The 18,200-nt window shown below is 33.5% G+C and overlaps 1 protein-coding gene across 2 annotated transcripts in view; it reads right to left on the bottom strand.

The window, feature by feature from the left end:
* CHM (CHM Rab escort protein) overlaps positions 1 to 18,200 on the bottom strand; it is a 157,421-nt gene that overhangs the window by 66,941 nt on the left and 72,280 nt on the right. For both annotated transcript variants that reach the window (XM_084788787.1, XM_084788788.1), the window contains exons 6-8: positions 17,091 to 17,207; positions 16,474 to 16,594; positions 14,688 to 14,913 (exon numbers count right to left, since the gene is read on the bottom strand). In XM_084788787.1, coding sequence (XP_084644913.1) covers positions 14,688 to 14,913; positions 16,474 to 16,594; positions 17,091 to 17,207 — 464 coding nt within the window. The remainder of the gene's footprint in view (positions 1 to 14,687; positions 14,914 to 16,473; positions 16,595 to 17,090; positions 17,208 to 18,200) is intronic.

The following is an 18,200-nucleotide window of genomic DNA, read 5'->3' as shown; positions in this document are numbered from 1 at the left end:
GATATTTCATCCAGTAAGAGCACTGGATGCCCTTCAAAAGGACCAGGGTTCGATTCATAGCACCTATATGGCAGTTTACAACTGTAACTCCAGTTTTAGGAGTCTCCATGAACTCCATGTGCACCAAGCAAACACATAGTGCAAGTACACATGTAGGCAAAACAGCCATATACATAATGGTTTTTATTTGTTTATAATTAAAAAAAAACTTAAAGGTTGTATATGAGATTAGCTATTACCTTCTCCATAATAAAAGTAACACCACTGAAATATTGATAATTTTTAAAAAAATTCAGCACTAGCCAATTACAAATAACATGAAAGACAGAACTGGACTTGGAGACTGTCTTTATTTTGGTTTCTTGTTTACTTGTATTTTGTTTCATTTTAAATAACAATCTCCAATATATATTTAAAATAATTATAGTTTACATACTATTTCCATCACATTTATGGAGATATATAGTTATTCCAAAGAGACGGTAAAACTCGGCTTTGAATATTTTTGTAAACATTTGTACATTAATACTATGTTACTTTTCAGTTCAATCAAACTAAAATTTCAGTTTCAAATACCAGCCTTATTTAAAATATCTCCTTTCCCTATAAGGAGCCATTTATATTTCATCCTAATATGAATTACTGGAAGTATTTTAAGATCTGGATTATACCTATATAATATGAGGAGAAAGGGGGCTTGGAGAAGTTTTCATATGTAAGTATCAGGGTAACCTATTACGTGAATCATAACTGAAGTGGGGCTATTTCTAAAAGCAGAAGCTCAAACTGTATTAGTTAGTCAGTCAATGAAGTTCTAACAAACTCTAAAGAGTTACAATGGAATGCCCCACATCATACACTTAAATATTAGCAGGAAGTAATTCACATTAATTCTTTCCCTGTCAAAAGCTGAGGAGTAATGTAGGCAAGAATACAAGCATTCCATTGCTTTATTAACGACAATGCTCACTGATCTGTGAATAACCGGGAAAAAGAATGAAGATTATTGAGTTACTTTACCAATCTATCCATCCATCACCATGGAACAGATTTCAAAATGATGGATTTTCTCACCATCCTGCTGTTAATCCCACACAACACTGTCTCAAGAGAGAAACACAGAAACAATCATACAAGCATAACCATGCTCATCCCACATCACTTCTTTGACAATGCAAACTAGTACCTAGCAGGACAACTGTCCTTTAATAATATACACCTAATTCAGAAAATCAGGCATATTGCTGTGTTTACCTTCCAGAATTCTAGGGTTTATACTAATTCTTCAAATACAGCTCCTTAATTTTCCAGAAAGCTTTTAAAATAATCTACTTCACATTGCTCTTATAATTTAATGAGACTAATTCTCAACTGAGTGTAGAGTGTATCTCAGTAGTCTTTATCATTTGCATGGGGGTGCACATTGGCAATGATAGAGACTTTTAAGGTATTCTGAGATTCTGTTAACTTTTGTTGTGAACAAATGAAGCTACACATATTATTAAGACAAAATTAGGCATGCTATTTCAAAGTATTGCCAAATTTGTGAAATTGAAGTGGATGATGAAAGACTGGATATGAAGGTATGGATGAAGAATTTGGCAAGTTCCTCTCCTCTATCCAAGCTTTTGCTAATTTTTATTTTAAAATGAGATTTGCTTTTTAAATGACTGTTTTAAGTTTGTGGTACAACAGAAAGTCAAATACAAAAGTGTAACAGAATTATAGTCATATATATTCTTGTAGATTTATAGACTGAACAGATAGAGAAAATATAGCAAAATGTTCAATGTGATATTGCTAATAGGTAACAGAAGCCAGGCATCATACTGCATGATTACATTCCTAGCCCTTGAGAGACTTTGACAGAAGAAGCACTGAGTTTGAGGTCAGCTTTGGCTATGTAGTGAGCTTAAGAAAAGTCTGAGCTACACAGCAAAACCTATGCCATAAAAATCAAAAAAGTAATACAATTTAATTATTTCCTTTCTTGTTTATTTATTTTTTGTGGTGCTGGTAATGGAAGACCAAATGATGTATAAGAGCTACAATATAGCTATAATGATTTTTTCCTTTCTTTCTTTCTTTTTTTTTTTTTTTTTTTTTTTTTGTGGTGCTGGCAATGGAACCTAAAGGCACGTATAAGATCTACCATGTAGCTACAACCAGAGCCTTTTAATTTTTATAACAATAAGTAATGGTTCTGTTTTTCTTTTTGAACATTTTTGCATATGAAATTATGTTTTTTACACAGTAAAGCTCATGTTTGGTTTTATATGCTGGTACCAACATAGGGCAATTATTAAATTATGGTATGTACATCCATATACTAGGTTATTTTGAAATTGAAAATTTTAAAGTATATGCATATATACATACATTTATATAATGGTGTCCATATAAGCATAGGCCAGGTGGGAATATACCATTAATTTAGTAGTCTATAACAGGAATGGAATTCAAGGATAGAGAATGGGGCTTGTACTTCTTTAAGAAATTATAGGTTTACATTCCTTTTGTACCCTCAGGCTTTTTACTTCCTCCCTAAATATGAAGATCTTGTACTGCCCCATAATTGACTTTCAATATATATTTATAATTTCTTACATGTAAAGAAGAGAAATTTGACAAATGTCTTATTTAAACTGTTCTATTGATTTAAATGCCAAGGTAAGTTAGACTGTTCTATTCCTTAAAAAAAAAAAAAAAAAACTTTACATTGCTCCAGATTACAGAATAGAAAATAATGGACAGAAACTTTTAGTATCACTTTCAATATTTAAGTAGTGTAGGTGCTCATTGGTCATAGTGATCATTTTGCTGTGTTATTGTGCTACTCACAAAATTGACTACATACTAAATTGCATAGATTTGCCTAAATGGGAGACCCAAAAAATGTCTCAAAGTTTTTTTTAATGGATTTTGTCTGCTGCAAGTTAGTGAAGAAAGGTAGTTGTGTTTAATGGGTAGAGGTCAATGATACTGCTAGATCTTCTGCATTACAAAAGACAGCAATTCTCCAAAGAGAAAGGAATCATACTGACATCAATGTCTGTAACTGTGAACTGAAAAAACCATCCTATAAGAGACTTTAAAATTATGCATCTTACATTTATGCTCCACAGTAAACTGCAAGCAGGATGAAATAAGCGATGAGTCTCTCAGGGTAGTCTAATATTTTGGTTTCTTTTCTTAAAATGGACAACTAGCAACCGTCTGAACTTCATCAGGATGCAGCCAACTGACATTAAGTGCACCGTCAGATCTTAGGTTCCTACAGATCAGTGCCGAGTACCAATGACTTTCATATCGACATTGCACATTTTAGAACACAATTAAGTAAACTTAATCTCAAATTGGTTTGTGGGTACATTTTTCAACTAAATTATATACTTCTTGTATTGATACCAAGGTCTACGAATGTGATTTTCTTTTTTATTATATACAGAATGCTCGAAAAATCAATTATTGAATTAAATGGACAGTTATGAAGTAAAATCTACAACAAAGGTTTTTCACAAGTTTTGCTCCTTTTTTGCTTGTTTATTTTTTGATACAAGGGTTTCTTTATGTAGCCCTCACTGTCCTAGAACTCACTCTGTAGACCAGGCTAGCCTTGAACTAAGAGATCAGCCTACCTCTGCCTCCTCAGTGCTGGGATTAAGAGTGCTGGGATTAAAGTTGTGTGCCACTGCTGATTTTATTTTATTCATTTTAATTTTCCTTAATCTAATCATTTTCTTGTTAATTAACTGGAAACCAGAGAGCAATTCCACTGATGGTTTCTATTACAAAAATGTTACCTGGGTCAGCATCAACAGCAACACCTGGGAAGTAGACAGAAATGCAAATTACCATGCCCTACGCCACTTCTACAACTTTAAAACTCTGAGGATGAGGTCAATAATTTGTGTATTAAGTTCTAAATGCTTGAGAACACTACTGTAATATTTCATTTACCTACAGTTTCCATGAGTGTATATAAAATCAGCCTAACTTTTACTTGTTTATATTTATTGAGTGGCTGATAATATACCAGGCATAATTGAGGCATGCCTGTGCCATTTTATAATAAAGTTTTTAAAGGAGTCCATATAGTCTACAAAACTCAAAATACTTGCTGTTTAACCTTTTGTGGAAAAAGCCTTTACTGATAATTTATACAGCTAAATCTAACTTTTCAACTCTGCCTCATATTTGCTCTGGTGTCATTCTATAAAAGCAGTAGTAGAACTCATTAATTAATCATAGCAACAATAACAACATAGTAAGTAACAGCAACTAATATTTCCACAATACATAAGTATATAGTATAAGAACTTTATAGACATTAGCCATTGTAATTTTCACAACCATGATATAGACACCATTATGATCCTCACAAACACGAGAAACAGTAAGATATTGAGTACCTGTTCAAATATGCATACCAAAAAAATCCTGGACCACCATTCGATCTCATGAATCTCCTAAGTCACTATAATTACTTCTGACCAATGTGATCAGGGCATTAGTAGCCTGAATAGAGTACATACAAATTACAGTCCCAGTAGCATCATATTCCAAGTTTCCTGTATCCTAACCCCTACCACATATCTAAATAAATCCCCTTATAATTTTCTCCTTGAGACCTCTTGATTTCATGATCTCTTAACAAATATTAAATGATGCAAATTCATAGCAGTGGCTCAACTCTTTATGGCATAGCTGCCTGTGAAAATGCAAGGAAACTATGGGGTCCTTTTATAATAAAACAAAGCACATGTACGATATTTCATATATACAAATTCCGAGGATTAATGTACTTCAGATTGAGAAACTCTTTTTAGAAAAAGTTATTTTAACTATTGTACACTCGATGAGACACAAAGAATGTGTTTTAGGAAATCTGTATTCTAGCTTCAGTATCTTGTTAATTCAGAGCCTATTTCTCCTCACTTGTAAAATTAGACAACCGATTAAAAACAATTTATATGGACATTCCCCCAGATCTATTTTTCTGAGAATTATAGTTTTATTTTATTTTTTCATATGAAAAGAGATGAATACAATTTTTTTAAAGGGAAAAAAAATCTAAGGCTTATTTGTCATTGGCAATAACAATGAGGAAGATATCAAAAACCCTTATTTCATTCTTACACACACACACACACACACACACACAAACACACACACACGTTCAGTTTCTCAAAAATTTAATCTCTCATCATTTAAGACTTCCCCCTGATTTTCATATTGATTCATCCAAATTAATAAATGTCCTTTACGATTCTGAAAATTCCCTAGAGGAAAAAAAGTCCTAGTTATTAGAGAATGAAATAAGTAGATTACTTTAGCTCAAAAAGTGTTTTCTACCATGATTTGTCCAAAAGAAACCAGAAACTTTAAGCAAATGCAGCGATCTACTGCTGTTCTTGTAACGCTGAACTCTAAACTGAAGAATACTTTAAAAGACAAGGAAGATACAGCAACACCAAATATCTCAGTCTATATTAAGATGCCAAACAAGGGATTACTATCAAATCAAAGTAGATTTATGTGCCCCATTTGGGGTTGAGTTCTGAAATCACCAATTCAATGGAAGATTCCCTTTCCTTTTCATTACTGTTGTGCCAAAAATCTTGAGTAAAGTTGTTAAAGATGCACACATCCATTCACATATTTTGTACATCTGCTATGCTTTAAAAATTATTAATTCAGGGTTCAGCTTCAGGTCTACAATTTCCCTGTAATAGCAGGGAATTTTCATTAAATATTATATTGCAATTTTTGATTTTTCACATATAACATTCACCAAAATGTTGAGTCTGAACAGTCAGCAAATAATGTTTGCAGGTGATAATTTGAGTGTGTATGGTTATAAACACACATACGCATGCATATGTTTATGTCTATATGCTAAAACTGAAACATTCCCATTGTCTATCTTTAAATAGTTTTTCACATTGGAAAGCTAAAATGAAATCAAATATAGGCCAGTAAAGCACAAAATACTAAATTACTGGGTAAACTAACAGTTAAATAAGCTCATCTTATTTCCATTTTCCCCCTCAAACAAAACTCTCTAGGCAGTCCCAGGCTACTTCTGAAGAATGTGAAACCTGTTTGCTTATTGCTGGTGAGAGGACTCAACAGGTAAATCACTGGCGGGCAAGCAAGATGCACATCAATTTGATCCTTAAAACTGCATAGGGGAAGAAAGTGTTAAAACTGTGCAAATTGTTCCTTGTCATGTACCTGGCATTCTGTGGGACTTGTGCATATATGTACAATAAATAAATTAATGAACAGATGAAATGTTAAAAATTAAAATTTGTTTGTTTCCACTGTACAGCTCCATTTCTCAGATTATAAAAACAAGACACAGTATATAAAATCCATTCTGAGCTAGGAAGAAGTTCTAAAATTTATTATGTCACCAGCTACAGAGATGGGAGTAATAAATTCCTGAAGGCAGGAGCAGAAAAAGAACTTCTGTTTGGAAAATAAACTGTGTTTAAACATCTATCCACTGCACAAACATTCTGTCCAATATGACAGAAAAAAATACTAATACATAGTAAAGAAAATTGTAAGGCTTGGAAGAGTAAAATAATACGTAGGTTTCAATGACTTTCCTTCTAATATGGTCCCAATTATATGCTCTGACATATTAATGTCTACTAGGTAGCACAATAAATAAGCTTCATTTTCATTGCTAAAAAATCTACCTATTTAAAATGATAAAAGCCTCAAACGGCATTTATTCATGGAAGTTATCTCTAGTAGTTAAAATGTTATACTGCTTACACAGAATTCATTTAAGAAGCAAGGATATGACTTACAAATGTCTTTGAATCCTTCACATAAATATGCATGCCTACCATTTATAACAGTAGCCTTGATGAGAACACGCTGTAACTGGCTGTGAGAAATGCTTAAGAGGCTTATATTAAAACAGAATACAGAATGGTGGTTAGAAATCACAGAACAGGTGACACCTTATTCTGATAACCTAGTGATAAAATGTGTAGGCTATGATGTATAGACAGTGGTAGTGTTAGTAGTTTAAGTTATAAACAGATCAATATTCACATGAAATTATAGTATAGTATGCAGTAAATTCATTAAAAACTTAGAACATAGTATCCCTAAGCCAAGTAAATCCATTATTACTGCAATTCACACAGTCCCATGTATATAAAATACACTAAGAACTCAGAGTTGTGTTAATTACCAAAGGACTAGTTAAAAGTTTAATGCAATAATTCAAGCATTACAGGTAAATGGTTGTTTATTGTTTCTAGTATACATACATTTTATTGTATCATTCCTTGAAAAAATATTTCAAGTTGGAGATTGAGTATAACTTATATAACATATATCAAAGCTGAACCACACACACAATGTTGATACAGTCTCAGTAAATAATAAAAAAAAAGAAAGTTATGATAAAATTTTAGCCTTAAAAAAATTAATCACCAACGTAGGGTAAAATGTTCTTGTTTGTCTAGGATATAATACATAAAATTCTCATTCTGAAGTATTTTTATATTTTGGAAAATCTGCGCTATACAAAAGGTAACAAGCTTGATACCCTATGAGCATATACAGGGGGAGGAAGTCCCCCTCAGTCATAGTCATAGGGGAGGGGAGTAAGGGGAAAATGGGAGGGAGGGAGGAATGGGAGGATACAAGGGAGGGGATAACCACTGAGATGTAATATGAATAAATTAATAAAATATAAAAAACAAAAACAAAAAAAAACAAAACAAAAAACAAAGGTAACAAGATATCTTAATGACGAGATCCAAATCGTAACATTAAGTTCATTTGTGTTTTAACACACACCTACTAAACCAAACAACTGAAGGTATGTTATACAATATGTTTCCTGCATGAGTGTTAAGACAATGACCTACCAGAGGTCACATGTAGAATTCTCCATTTGTGGCTTCACATCAGCCCTTACAAATTTCAGACTTGGGCATATTAAAGACTTCAAATTTTCAGGAAAAGACTACAGCTGTTTTTATGATTATTTTTAGATATGGTTTCACTATGTAGCTCAGGCTGGCCTCAAACTCATCATGGTTAAAGACTGGAATTGTGTGACATGATGCTAAATTGCTGCCTGCCATGTGTATAAAGTATTAATAAGGAAGTCAGTGTGTTGCAGATCATGCCACAAGGAACATTTCATTCTATCCCTGTTCTTTTCATAGTTTGGTAGGAATGTGGCAATACGGTGTAGCTTCTAGGTGGAAAAAACTCCAGCAGTTATACAAGAATACAGAGTAACTTAGAAAACTATAAAACTCTCTACTTAATTTCTTTTTTAACCATTAATTTTTTTAAATTTTTGAGATGATAATTTATGTTTTCCCCCTTTCATTTCCTCCCTCCAAACTCTCCCATACACTCCTCTATACTGTCCTTCAAACTCATGACCTCATTTTTCACTAACTGTTATTGCATGCATATATATATATATATATATATATTCATATATATTCCTAAATATAAAATATAATCTGGGTAGCTCATGAGAGTAGGAAATGCTCAAGAGGTGGACTCAAGAGGATCTCAAGTCCCTATTTAATTTCAATTGATAAGACAAACGGTCCTAAGGATCTAGCATTCTGCCACTTATTTCTACCTTGTCCTCTATTCAGGAGGAAGAAAGAGACCCATAATATTCAACAAATAGTACTTCCATTCTTTTTTAAAATAAATACATAATTCTATTACCTTGAACCCCAAGACACAGATTATAGTCATGTAATCAATAATCTGTGGCCAGTTTACGTGATAAATCTCTGCATGTTTCTGTGTCTTACTGAAACAAAGAATATCATACATGAGACTCTCAACTATAATACTTGATTATTTACATACCAACATAGACAACTTATAGCTGCCACAGTCTCATTTTACCCAAATCCCTCCAGGGCAGGAGGCTCTATGTGATCAGCTACATGTTGACCTGAGCAAAGGGCTGAGTGCATCTCTGTATTCCCAAATGACTGACTTCATCCTTCAAAACATCCTGTGTGGGGCTGCCTTCTGGAGGGTTAGGAGGGCTTCTTCATTTATTTTATTTTATTTTATTTTACTATTTTTTAAAATTGTTTTTTAGATTTTAATTTATTAAAATTTATTCAGACTACACCCCAATTGTGATTGTTATCCCCTCATTTCTATCTTTCCATTACTCACCCCTCCCTCTTTCACCTTATTCCCCTCCCCTAGCTCTATGACAGAAGGGAATCTCCTCCCCCACCATATGATGACAGTCTATCAGGTCTCATCCAGATAGCCTGCTTCCCCTTCCACAGTGTACCACCAGGCTTCCCCAACAAGGGGAAGTGATCAAATTGAAGGAACCACAGTTTATGTCAGAGGCAGTGCCCAGTCCCCCTGACAACCATGGAAAATGAGCTGTCCATTGGCTAGAACTGAACAGGGGGTCTAGGTTAACTGCATGCAATAGTTTTTACAGGTCCCCCTGGGTCCAGATCCACCAGCCTTGATGGTCTCCTTCTGGGGCTCCTGAACTTTCTGGGTCCTTTCATCCCTCGATTCTTCCATAATATTCTCAGCACTTCACTCAGAGTTTCTTTATCAAATAGATGAATGTATACAATAAAAACCTAGGGCTGAAATAAAAGCTTCAAGTAATAAACATTTCAACAAAAATTATGTGTTCAAAAGCTTTGTGTTAGTATCACCATGATGGAGCTATATACTGAGTTCCATACCTAAGTGGAGGCTCCAGATGAGGAAATAGTAACACTTCAAGTTTGTAATGGCCTGTTGATAAAATTAAGTAAACCCAGAAACTTAAGGTATCTAAAATTCTGAGTGCTTAGATCAAAGAAACCACTGCAATAAGAGATAAAACAGTAATATGAACTGCCGGAATTAAAAAATGGCACTAATCAACCATACAGAAGTTAAATATTTGAGTAAACTGATTAAGAATGTCAAATGCCTTCTTCCAGCCTCTGGGGGGATGCTGCAAACACACATACACGCATGCACGCACACACACACACACACACACACACACACACAAAATCTTTTATATTGAAGGATATAGTGTAGCAAAAATATAGGACATCAAAAACACTATCTTAAAAAGCATGTCAAAGAAAAGAGATACAACTTATACAAAAATCACAAATTAGGTTGACCTCAAATTTCAAGAGCAAAATGAGATAATAAATACCAGAATATACATTAAAAACAGTGAAAAGTCTTAAAGTCAGAAAGGAAAAGTCTTAAAGGAAGAAAGGAGCAGAGTACAGCTAACAGGACCCCCTCCAGCTCAGTAAAAGCACTAACCACACGGAAGAGTATCCTAGTAGAGTCTTCAGCATACTCCACAGCACTGAAAAGTAAAAAGCCACAGAAAACTGTGGCAGGTAATACTGACTCAAAATTTGGAATAGTTATTAAACTATCACACAAAGTAGATTTTGAAAAAAAATTAAAAGATAGCAAAAATCAGCAGATGATTAAAATATTAGAGTTATTAGGAAATGTTGACAGTTTTTATGGTTTTAATAATATCACAATAAACGTAAAGTAAGCTTTGATAAAATTACAGGGAAATTTTAACAAATCCAATAATGTAATGGTGATTTTCAAAACATCTCTGCTAGTAGTAGATCAACAGGAATAAAATTGAATAAAAATAAAGTTTGGAAATTATATATTACGTTTAATTTATTGGGCTCCAAAACATTTTTTAGAGAACTCTATACCTTTCACCTGTATGAATATTTTTGAGGATATACAAAGAAATTATAAAAAATGATGATATACTAGATCGCAAAAGCTTAAAACATAAGTACCCCAAAAATATTTTTATCTTCATAATGTAAGTTAATTTAATACTGAGAGCAGAATTGTCTCAATTAGTTATTCTTAAATGCACCATATAAACTAGTAAGTCAATGAAGAAATTTTAATAGAATATAAAACTTCAACTTGCTAATAAAAGTAATACATAAAAACTAGTAAGATGCAAAATAATTCATAGATATGAAATAACTCATAAATATCCTCATAATTTAAGTGTTTTTAGTAGATAAAAAGACACATTGAGCATGGATGGACATGCCTATATAAGCTCAGTATTTCAGAGGCTGAAGCAGGAGAATGGTGAATTTGAGCCCAGTCTGAGCTACATATGAGATATTTTTCATGCGTAAAAACAAACAGATCAATATAGTTGACTTTTGAAACATAAAATATGTATAAATAATGCAGTATTTTATCATTTACTATAATAAAATAATCAGAAATATACATTATGGACTTTTAAAAACTACAGCATTATGAAAAGTTAATATTAATTAAAATTTTGTACACTCAGACTCAGAAATTGTACATGGTACCATTCACAGTAGAAAGAAATACAAGCAACACAAAGGTAAATGTGGTCCATACAATGTTACTGCAATGATTTCATAATTATCTCAAGTTATGTTTAATAAATTTAAGTGTTGCGCATGTCCACTTAAAATTCTGAGTGGTATCAAAGCACCAAAAGATAAGTTTGTCTCTCCAAGAAATTCGGTGTTGCAGTAAAAGGTGATCTCTTCTTATATAATTTTATGTGCCAAGCTATACATTAAAAATGTGTTAATCATCAATGTTATAGGTACAGTTTCAAGTCAAATGCAGGCTGCCAATATTTAGACTTTCAGGTTTAGTAGATCTGATTTTGAAGAGGGGTCAGTACCACTAACCATTCCACGGTTCAAAGTTTAGATTTCACCGTAAGAATTGGGGAAGACAAGGAAGAATATAAAAGAGCTAAATTGTCTCCCAAAAGAAAAATCACAAACTGTTCATGGTGGTGCACGCCTGTAATCTCAGCACTTGCGAAGGTAGAAGCAGGTGGATCTCTGTCAGTTCAAGGCCAGTCAAGCCTGTTTTGTTGTTGTTGTTGTTGTTATTGTTTTTTTTTTTTTTGTCCTGGTCTACAAATTGAGTTCTAGGACAGTCAGAGCTGTTAAACAGAGAAACTTTGTCTTGAAAAAAAAACCAGAAATGTAAACTTTAAACCCCTACCCAGATCTAGCCAATGGACAAGACATTCTTCACAGTTGAGTGGAGAGTGGGGTCTGACTTTCACACCAACTCTGGTGCCCCATATTTGACCACGTCCCCTGGATGGGGAGACCTAGTGGCACTCAGAGGAAGGATAGCAGGTTGCCAAGAAGAGACTTGATACCCTATGAGCATTTACACGGAGAGGAAGTCCCCCTCAGGCACAGTCATAGGGGAGGGGAATAAGGGGAAATTGGGAGGGAGGGAGGAATGGGAGGATACAAGGGATGGGGTAACAATTGAGATGTAATATGAATGAAATAATATATTAAAAAAACAAAACAAACAAAACAAAAAAAGAAAAAACCCAGAAACAAACAAGCAAACAAATAAAAGAATGAACAAATGAACAAAAGAAAGAAAGAGCCACAACCCAAAAGACAAATGGACAAAAAGATGAACAATTACTCCTCAGAATAGAAACCATGAATAGTCAATAAACACACGAGAGGCTTAATCTCACAGGAAATCAGGGAGACTCAAAATTAAGATACAGTGTAATGAAATTTTGGTGGGTAAGGACTAAGAAAATTCTTTAAATGTTGGTAACAATATAAAACTAACAGAAATTCCAACACACTGTTCTTGGGGTGTAACTAATACAATTATCAAAAGGAATGTAAAACACATATTGTATGGTTAAAAAAAAATTTTACTCCTGGCTGCAGAGGTGACTCATTGGTTAAGAGCACTGGCTGGCTACAATTCCAGAGGACCCATATTTGATTCTCAGCTCCTACATTGCAGCTGTTGCCCAACCACCCATAACGCCAGTTCCAGGGGATCCTACACTCTCTTATGGCCTTCAAAGACCAGGTACACACGTCATGCCCATATACAGATGTAGACAAAATGGTCATACATATCAAATTATATATAAAAAATATTCTTGAGTAGCTGGGTTCATGGTGGTGTATGCCTGTAATCACAGCACTTGGGTTCAAGGCCAGCCTGGTCTACAAAGTGAGTCCAGACTAGCCAAAGCTACACAGAGATACCCTGTCTCAAAATACCAAACCATCCACACAAACAAACAATTCATTCTTGGATATACATCCTAAAGAAAGTCCTGTGAGTGTATGTATGTGTGTCTGTGCATACATGGGTCTCCTGCTCTATCACATTTCACCTTATTCCCTTGAAACAAGACGGAGTGGTTTGAATGAGAATAGACCTCATAAATTCAATCACTGGGGAGGTTTAGCAGGTGTGGCTTTGCTGGCGAAGATTATTACTACAGGTGGGCTTGAGTGTTTAGTCTCATCAATGTCACTCTTCTTCAGGCTTGCAAATGATGATGTGAGATAAGATACCTGGTCCTGCCACTATAACTGCCGCTTGCTACTATGGCTCCCTACCAAAACTCTGATCTTTCTAGAAATGTAAGCTCAAATAAACCCTTCCTTCCATAAGTTGCCTTGGCCATGCTGTTTGTTCACTGCAACAGAAAAATGAAGACAAGGTTTCTCTCTAAACCTGGAGCTAGGCTTTTCGCAGAGAGCCACAGATAATCCTCGAGCCTCAGACATCTTATCCCAAAGAAGCACGTGTGTTACAGGCACACACATGAATACACTTGCTTTTTTATGTGGGTTCTGAGGATATGAATTCAGATCCTCCCTTCTTAATCATTTCACTAGATAGAGTTATATGAAAAGAATGAACCTCAATTGAGAAAATGACCCTCTAAGATCCAGCTGTAAGGCATTTTCTTAATTTGAAATAATTAGAACAAGGGACTGTCCAGCCCATTGTGGGTGATGCTATCCCTGGGCTGTCGGTTTTGAGTTCTATAAGAAACCAGGTTTAGCAAGCCATGGGGCACAATCCAGTAAGTAGCACTATTCCAGTGCCTCTGTACCGACTCCTGCTTCCAGGTTCCTGCCAGGTTTGAGTTCTTGTCCTGACTTCCTTTGGTGATGAACAGCAATGCGGAAGTATAAGCTGAATAAACTATTTCCTCTCCAAGCTGCTTGGGTTATGGTGTTTCATTACAGCAACAGAAACCCCAAGACACACAAAAAGATGTTAATAGAAAACATCAACAGATGAAAGAAAAAAAGGAGCTTATGGTACATTCACAATCAACAATTACTTAACAATAAAACTTTTGCAAATATGTGTGTGTACATATATATTTGTGTATCATACATATATCATGCATATATGTACATCACACACACACACACACACACACACACATATACATATACACATACATACATATAAAATAACACTGTTGAAACACAATGTTGAGTGCCAAAAATAATTTAAGGTATTTTATCAGGATCAAAAGCAGATCAAACTGAAATGCCATTTGGATGGAAATTGTTAAATCACCTATAAAAATAGAATGAACTGTTTACATATACTAACTCTTCACTGAATTTATTTATTTTTTTCATTGAATTTATTTTAAGATAGGAGCATCAATAACTCAGCCTGTCCAACATGCTATTTAGCCAAGACTGGCTTTAAACTCCTAATCCTCCCCTCATGTCCCACAGGCTAGGACTGCAGGGATGCACAACTCAGCTAACTTGTTATCCATACACCTCTTTTAGAAGATATAAATCATAACTTACCTGCAAAAACACTGTGGGAGTTCTCCTTGACCATATAAAGGAAACAGAAATGGAGTGTTGCCATACCGCCCAAGACACCGAAGAAAATTTTTCGTAGCTTTGAGACCATCTACAGTACAGCCTGTTGTCTCTGATGTCATTGCAATTGAATGCAGAACAAAATATTGCAGGTTGGGAGTTAATTTTTGAGTTTTTAAATATTCAGAAAATGTAGTTTCCTCATATGCTATGAAAAGAAAGATAAACTTTTATCAATTAAAATAAAATTTACTATCTATTTAAAACCACCCCCTATCAATATAGCCAGGCCTGTTAAAGACTTCAACCAGGACACAAGTGGTCCTTATTACTACAGTTTCGACATGTGCTATTTATTGGTCTTAAGAACAAAACATGGAAAAAAACCTCACTATCCTAAATGAACTTATGGCATAGTTTTGTTAACTTTAAATGATGAATATTTATTCAGTATTCATTGGTGTGAAATCCTGAAAGACATTAAATAACTCAATGGATTGTTGTGAATGGCAATAACCTCAATTCATTAACATTTAAACTATATAAAATGTCAATATTTATATCTAAAAATATTAAACAAGATAAAATGAAATGAACTGAAAAAATGCATTAATAAAAATGTTACTTTTATTACATTTTGCATCATATTTTTGTGAAATATATAGTTTTCATACAAATCTAGGATTAAAAAACTTTTACTAAAAACGAATGAAATTAATTTATTTGTGGCAGCTGGAATCCAAGATACTGACAACTACACATCAAATAATAAGGAACACCTACAAAATTAATTCTTTCAATTAGTAAGGGAAAACAAGCAAATGTACAATTAGTATGAGGAACTAGTCATGTGACAAAAGACAGGACTTTAGGGAAATAATCTAAGTGAATAAAAATGACAGAAATGTACTGAGAGGCTCTAAGTTTAGGCACTAAAAAGAACAACCTGGCATTTAGTGCCTTAAGGCTTTAAGCAAGAATTAAGCTTTCAGAATTCCATCAAAGTAAATCATGATGTAAATTTCAATGTAATTTAATAAGTCAATTATCAACAAAATATTTTAATTTTACACAACATTTCCATTCCAATGTAACTGAAAAATAGCTGACATTAAAATAACAAAATCAATTTTCAACAAGCTAAAATAACTGGCCTTAAGATTAAAGTAAGAGAATAACCTCCCTAAATCTGGAGGCTTCCCTTATACAGCATTTATATCAATCAAAATGAACAGTTCAATATTCTCATTAAAAACAGTCCCCCAAAATAACATCTATACAAGTTATAGCATCATTACTATCATTATTATTATTATTATTATTATTATTATTATTATTATTAGCAAATTAAAGATGAAGTAACAAAAAAAGCATGCCATACATCAAAAATCAACTAATACACTATATCTCATGAGCCAGGTCTTACATTCAATTCATAGTCCCATACACACACTGATTAAATAATCAGTTAACAACAGTATTTAATTAAAAAGATAAAAAGAGGAGCCTGGCATGACATTCTTGCAATGCTGAAAATATTTGCATTGAGCCACTAGCAGCATATGGGTACTAAGCATTTGAAATATTCCTAACATGACAGAGTGAGCAAACCATTCAGCATTTAATTTGACTGAATTTAAATATACCAAAACTATAGCTAACTTACAGCAGAGTTAGAATGCATTTTAGAATAATCAGCTTTTTACCAAACTGACAATACATATTAAAATTAAATAACTGGAAAACACAAGTTAACGGAAAGCAATACTTTTGTATTCATCAGGATGTTCTTCATATTCCATACAAAATGTAAGAAATTTCATAAGCATTCGCTTTTCTACCATAGTAAGTTGTTTGCTATTGAAGACATCTGCTCTGGAACATGGAACCTGAAAAGCATTTGAAAGAAGGTTTTAGACTACTTCCTGATAACACAAGTATTCCAGATTATACTTTTTATTTCTTTCCTCATTACAAGGTTATCATTTCCATTCCACCCTTGCTGCTTCATGTCACCTTTCATCAGTTTTAATAGCATCTCTGTTAACTACAGAGCTAATTAACTTGAGAGCTCTGTTACCTAATTCTGCCAAGTTGTTCTTCATGCCATTAAAAGGCCAATGGCATGTCACACCTAATAGAGAACACATGACAATTCAAATATAGTACTGCTGCCTGAAACTAGCATTTCCTCAACATTAAAATCAATCTGGGGAATAAATGTTCAAAAATATAACAGACATTTTAATGGAGCTAATTTTGTATTTACATTTATAACCACCATGCAAAGTTGGAATTTACGACCTAATAGGAAAACAGCAAGTATTGCTTATCCTTTCAAATGAGTAATAGTAACTTGGCTCACATAGTCGAGCGTCACAGTACCTGTTCCACATTTCCTTCTCGAAATGCAAGAATCCTCGTAATATTTTTAAACTCTGCGTATCGACTAACGTTTGATTTGATTAGAAGATCAATTAGTAGTCCCCGAGAATAGAGAAGCTGTAGACATAAAATATTTTAGAGGATATGATTACTACCAAAACAATGGAAAATGGTAACTACCATGCACACATATGCATACACACACGTTAGAATTTAAGTTATATATATTTAAACATGTACAATTATATTAAAAAATTCATTGATTGTCCACAATTCATTACTGAAATTTAAACCAAAAAGCTATATAACCTAGATGATTTCTTCAAAATTTGTTTATAGTAAAACCTGATCTAAATTCCTAAATGGTTCTTCTATTCTTGTCTAGCTATATGCCTATTCATGAATTTCATTAAAGAAATGTTCATGCATTTAGTTATGAAGTCTCTTCTCAGCTCTGCTAGGAATGATACACTACACACAGTACATCAATATATCCACTATATTTCCTTTGGAAATAGGCTTGCTATCTTAAAGATACTATACCCTAGAATCTAAATGCATAAGGTTAATACAAGATATTGAACTGGAAATAGAGCCAGTTGGCTATAAGAAGACATGAGTACTGTGGACCAACCATGCCACCGATACAGATAAACAAACCAAAAGCAAGCCAAAATCAAACAAAATAACCTCATATGGATTGTGATACTTTGCCTTAACAGTCAAATTCTAAGCCTATCACAAATCTAACTTTATATGACATATGAGCTTTTTTGTATATATATGTGGATGACTAATTTAATCTTTAAGCATATCTCACAATTAATACAAGAGAGGAAAATAATAAAAATTTAAACACTATCCAGCATGTTTGAAATTTAACCATACGGATAAAAATTATACATTTGGCTATTTCCTATGATTAAGATACTTATAATTTGTAATACAATATACTAAAAATATAAAAGCTATAATATCTGGAGAAAATTAAATAAAATATTTGACTATTAAAAGATATTGCACCTCAAAATTTGACTCAGCACACAAGAAGATGATCTGTAAACCAATATAAATTATGTGCAATTTTATAAACTATCACTTTAGCTTAGC

The sequence above is a fragment of the Acomys minous genome (assembly GCF_964271855.1).
Source record: "Acomys minous genome assembly, chromosome: 7".
In the NCBI taxonomy this organism is placed as follows: domain Eukaryota; kingdom Metazoa; phylum Chordata; class Mammalia; order Rodentia; family Muridae; genus Acomys; species Acomys minous.
The sequence above is the reverse complement of the archived record's forward strand: the minus strand, read 5'-3'. Positions and strand labels throughout refer to the sequence as shown.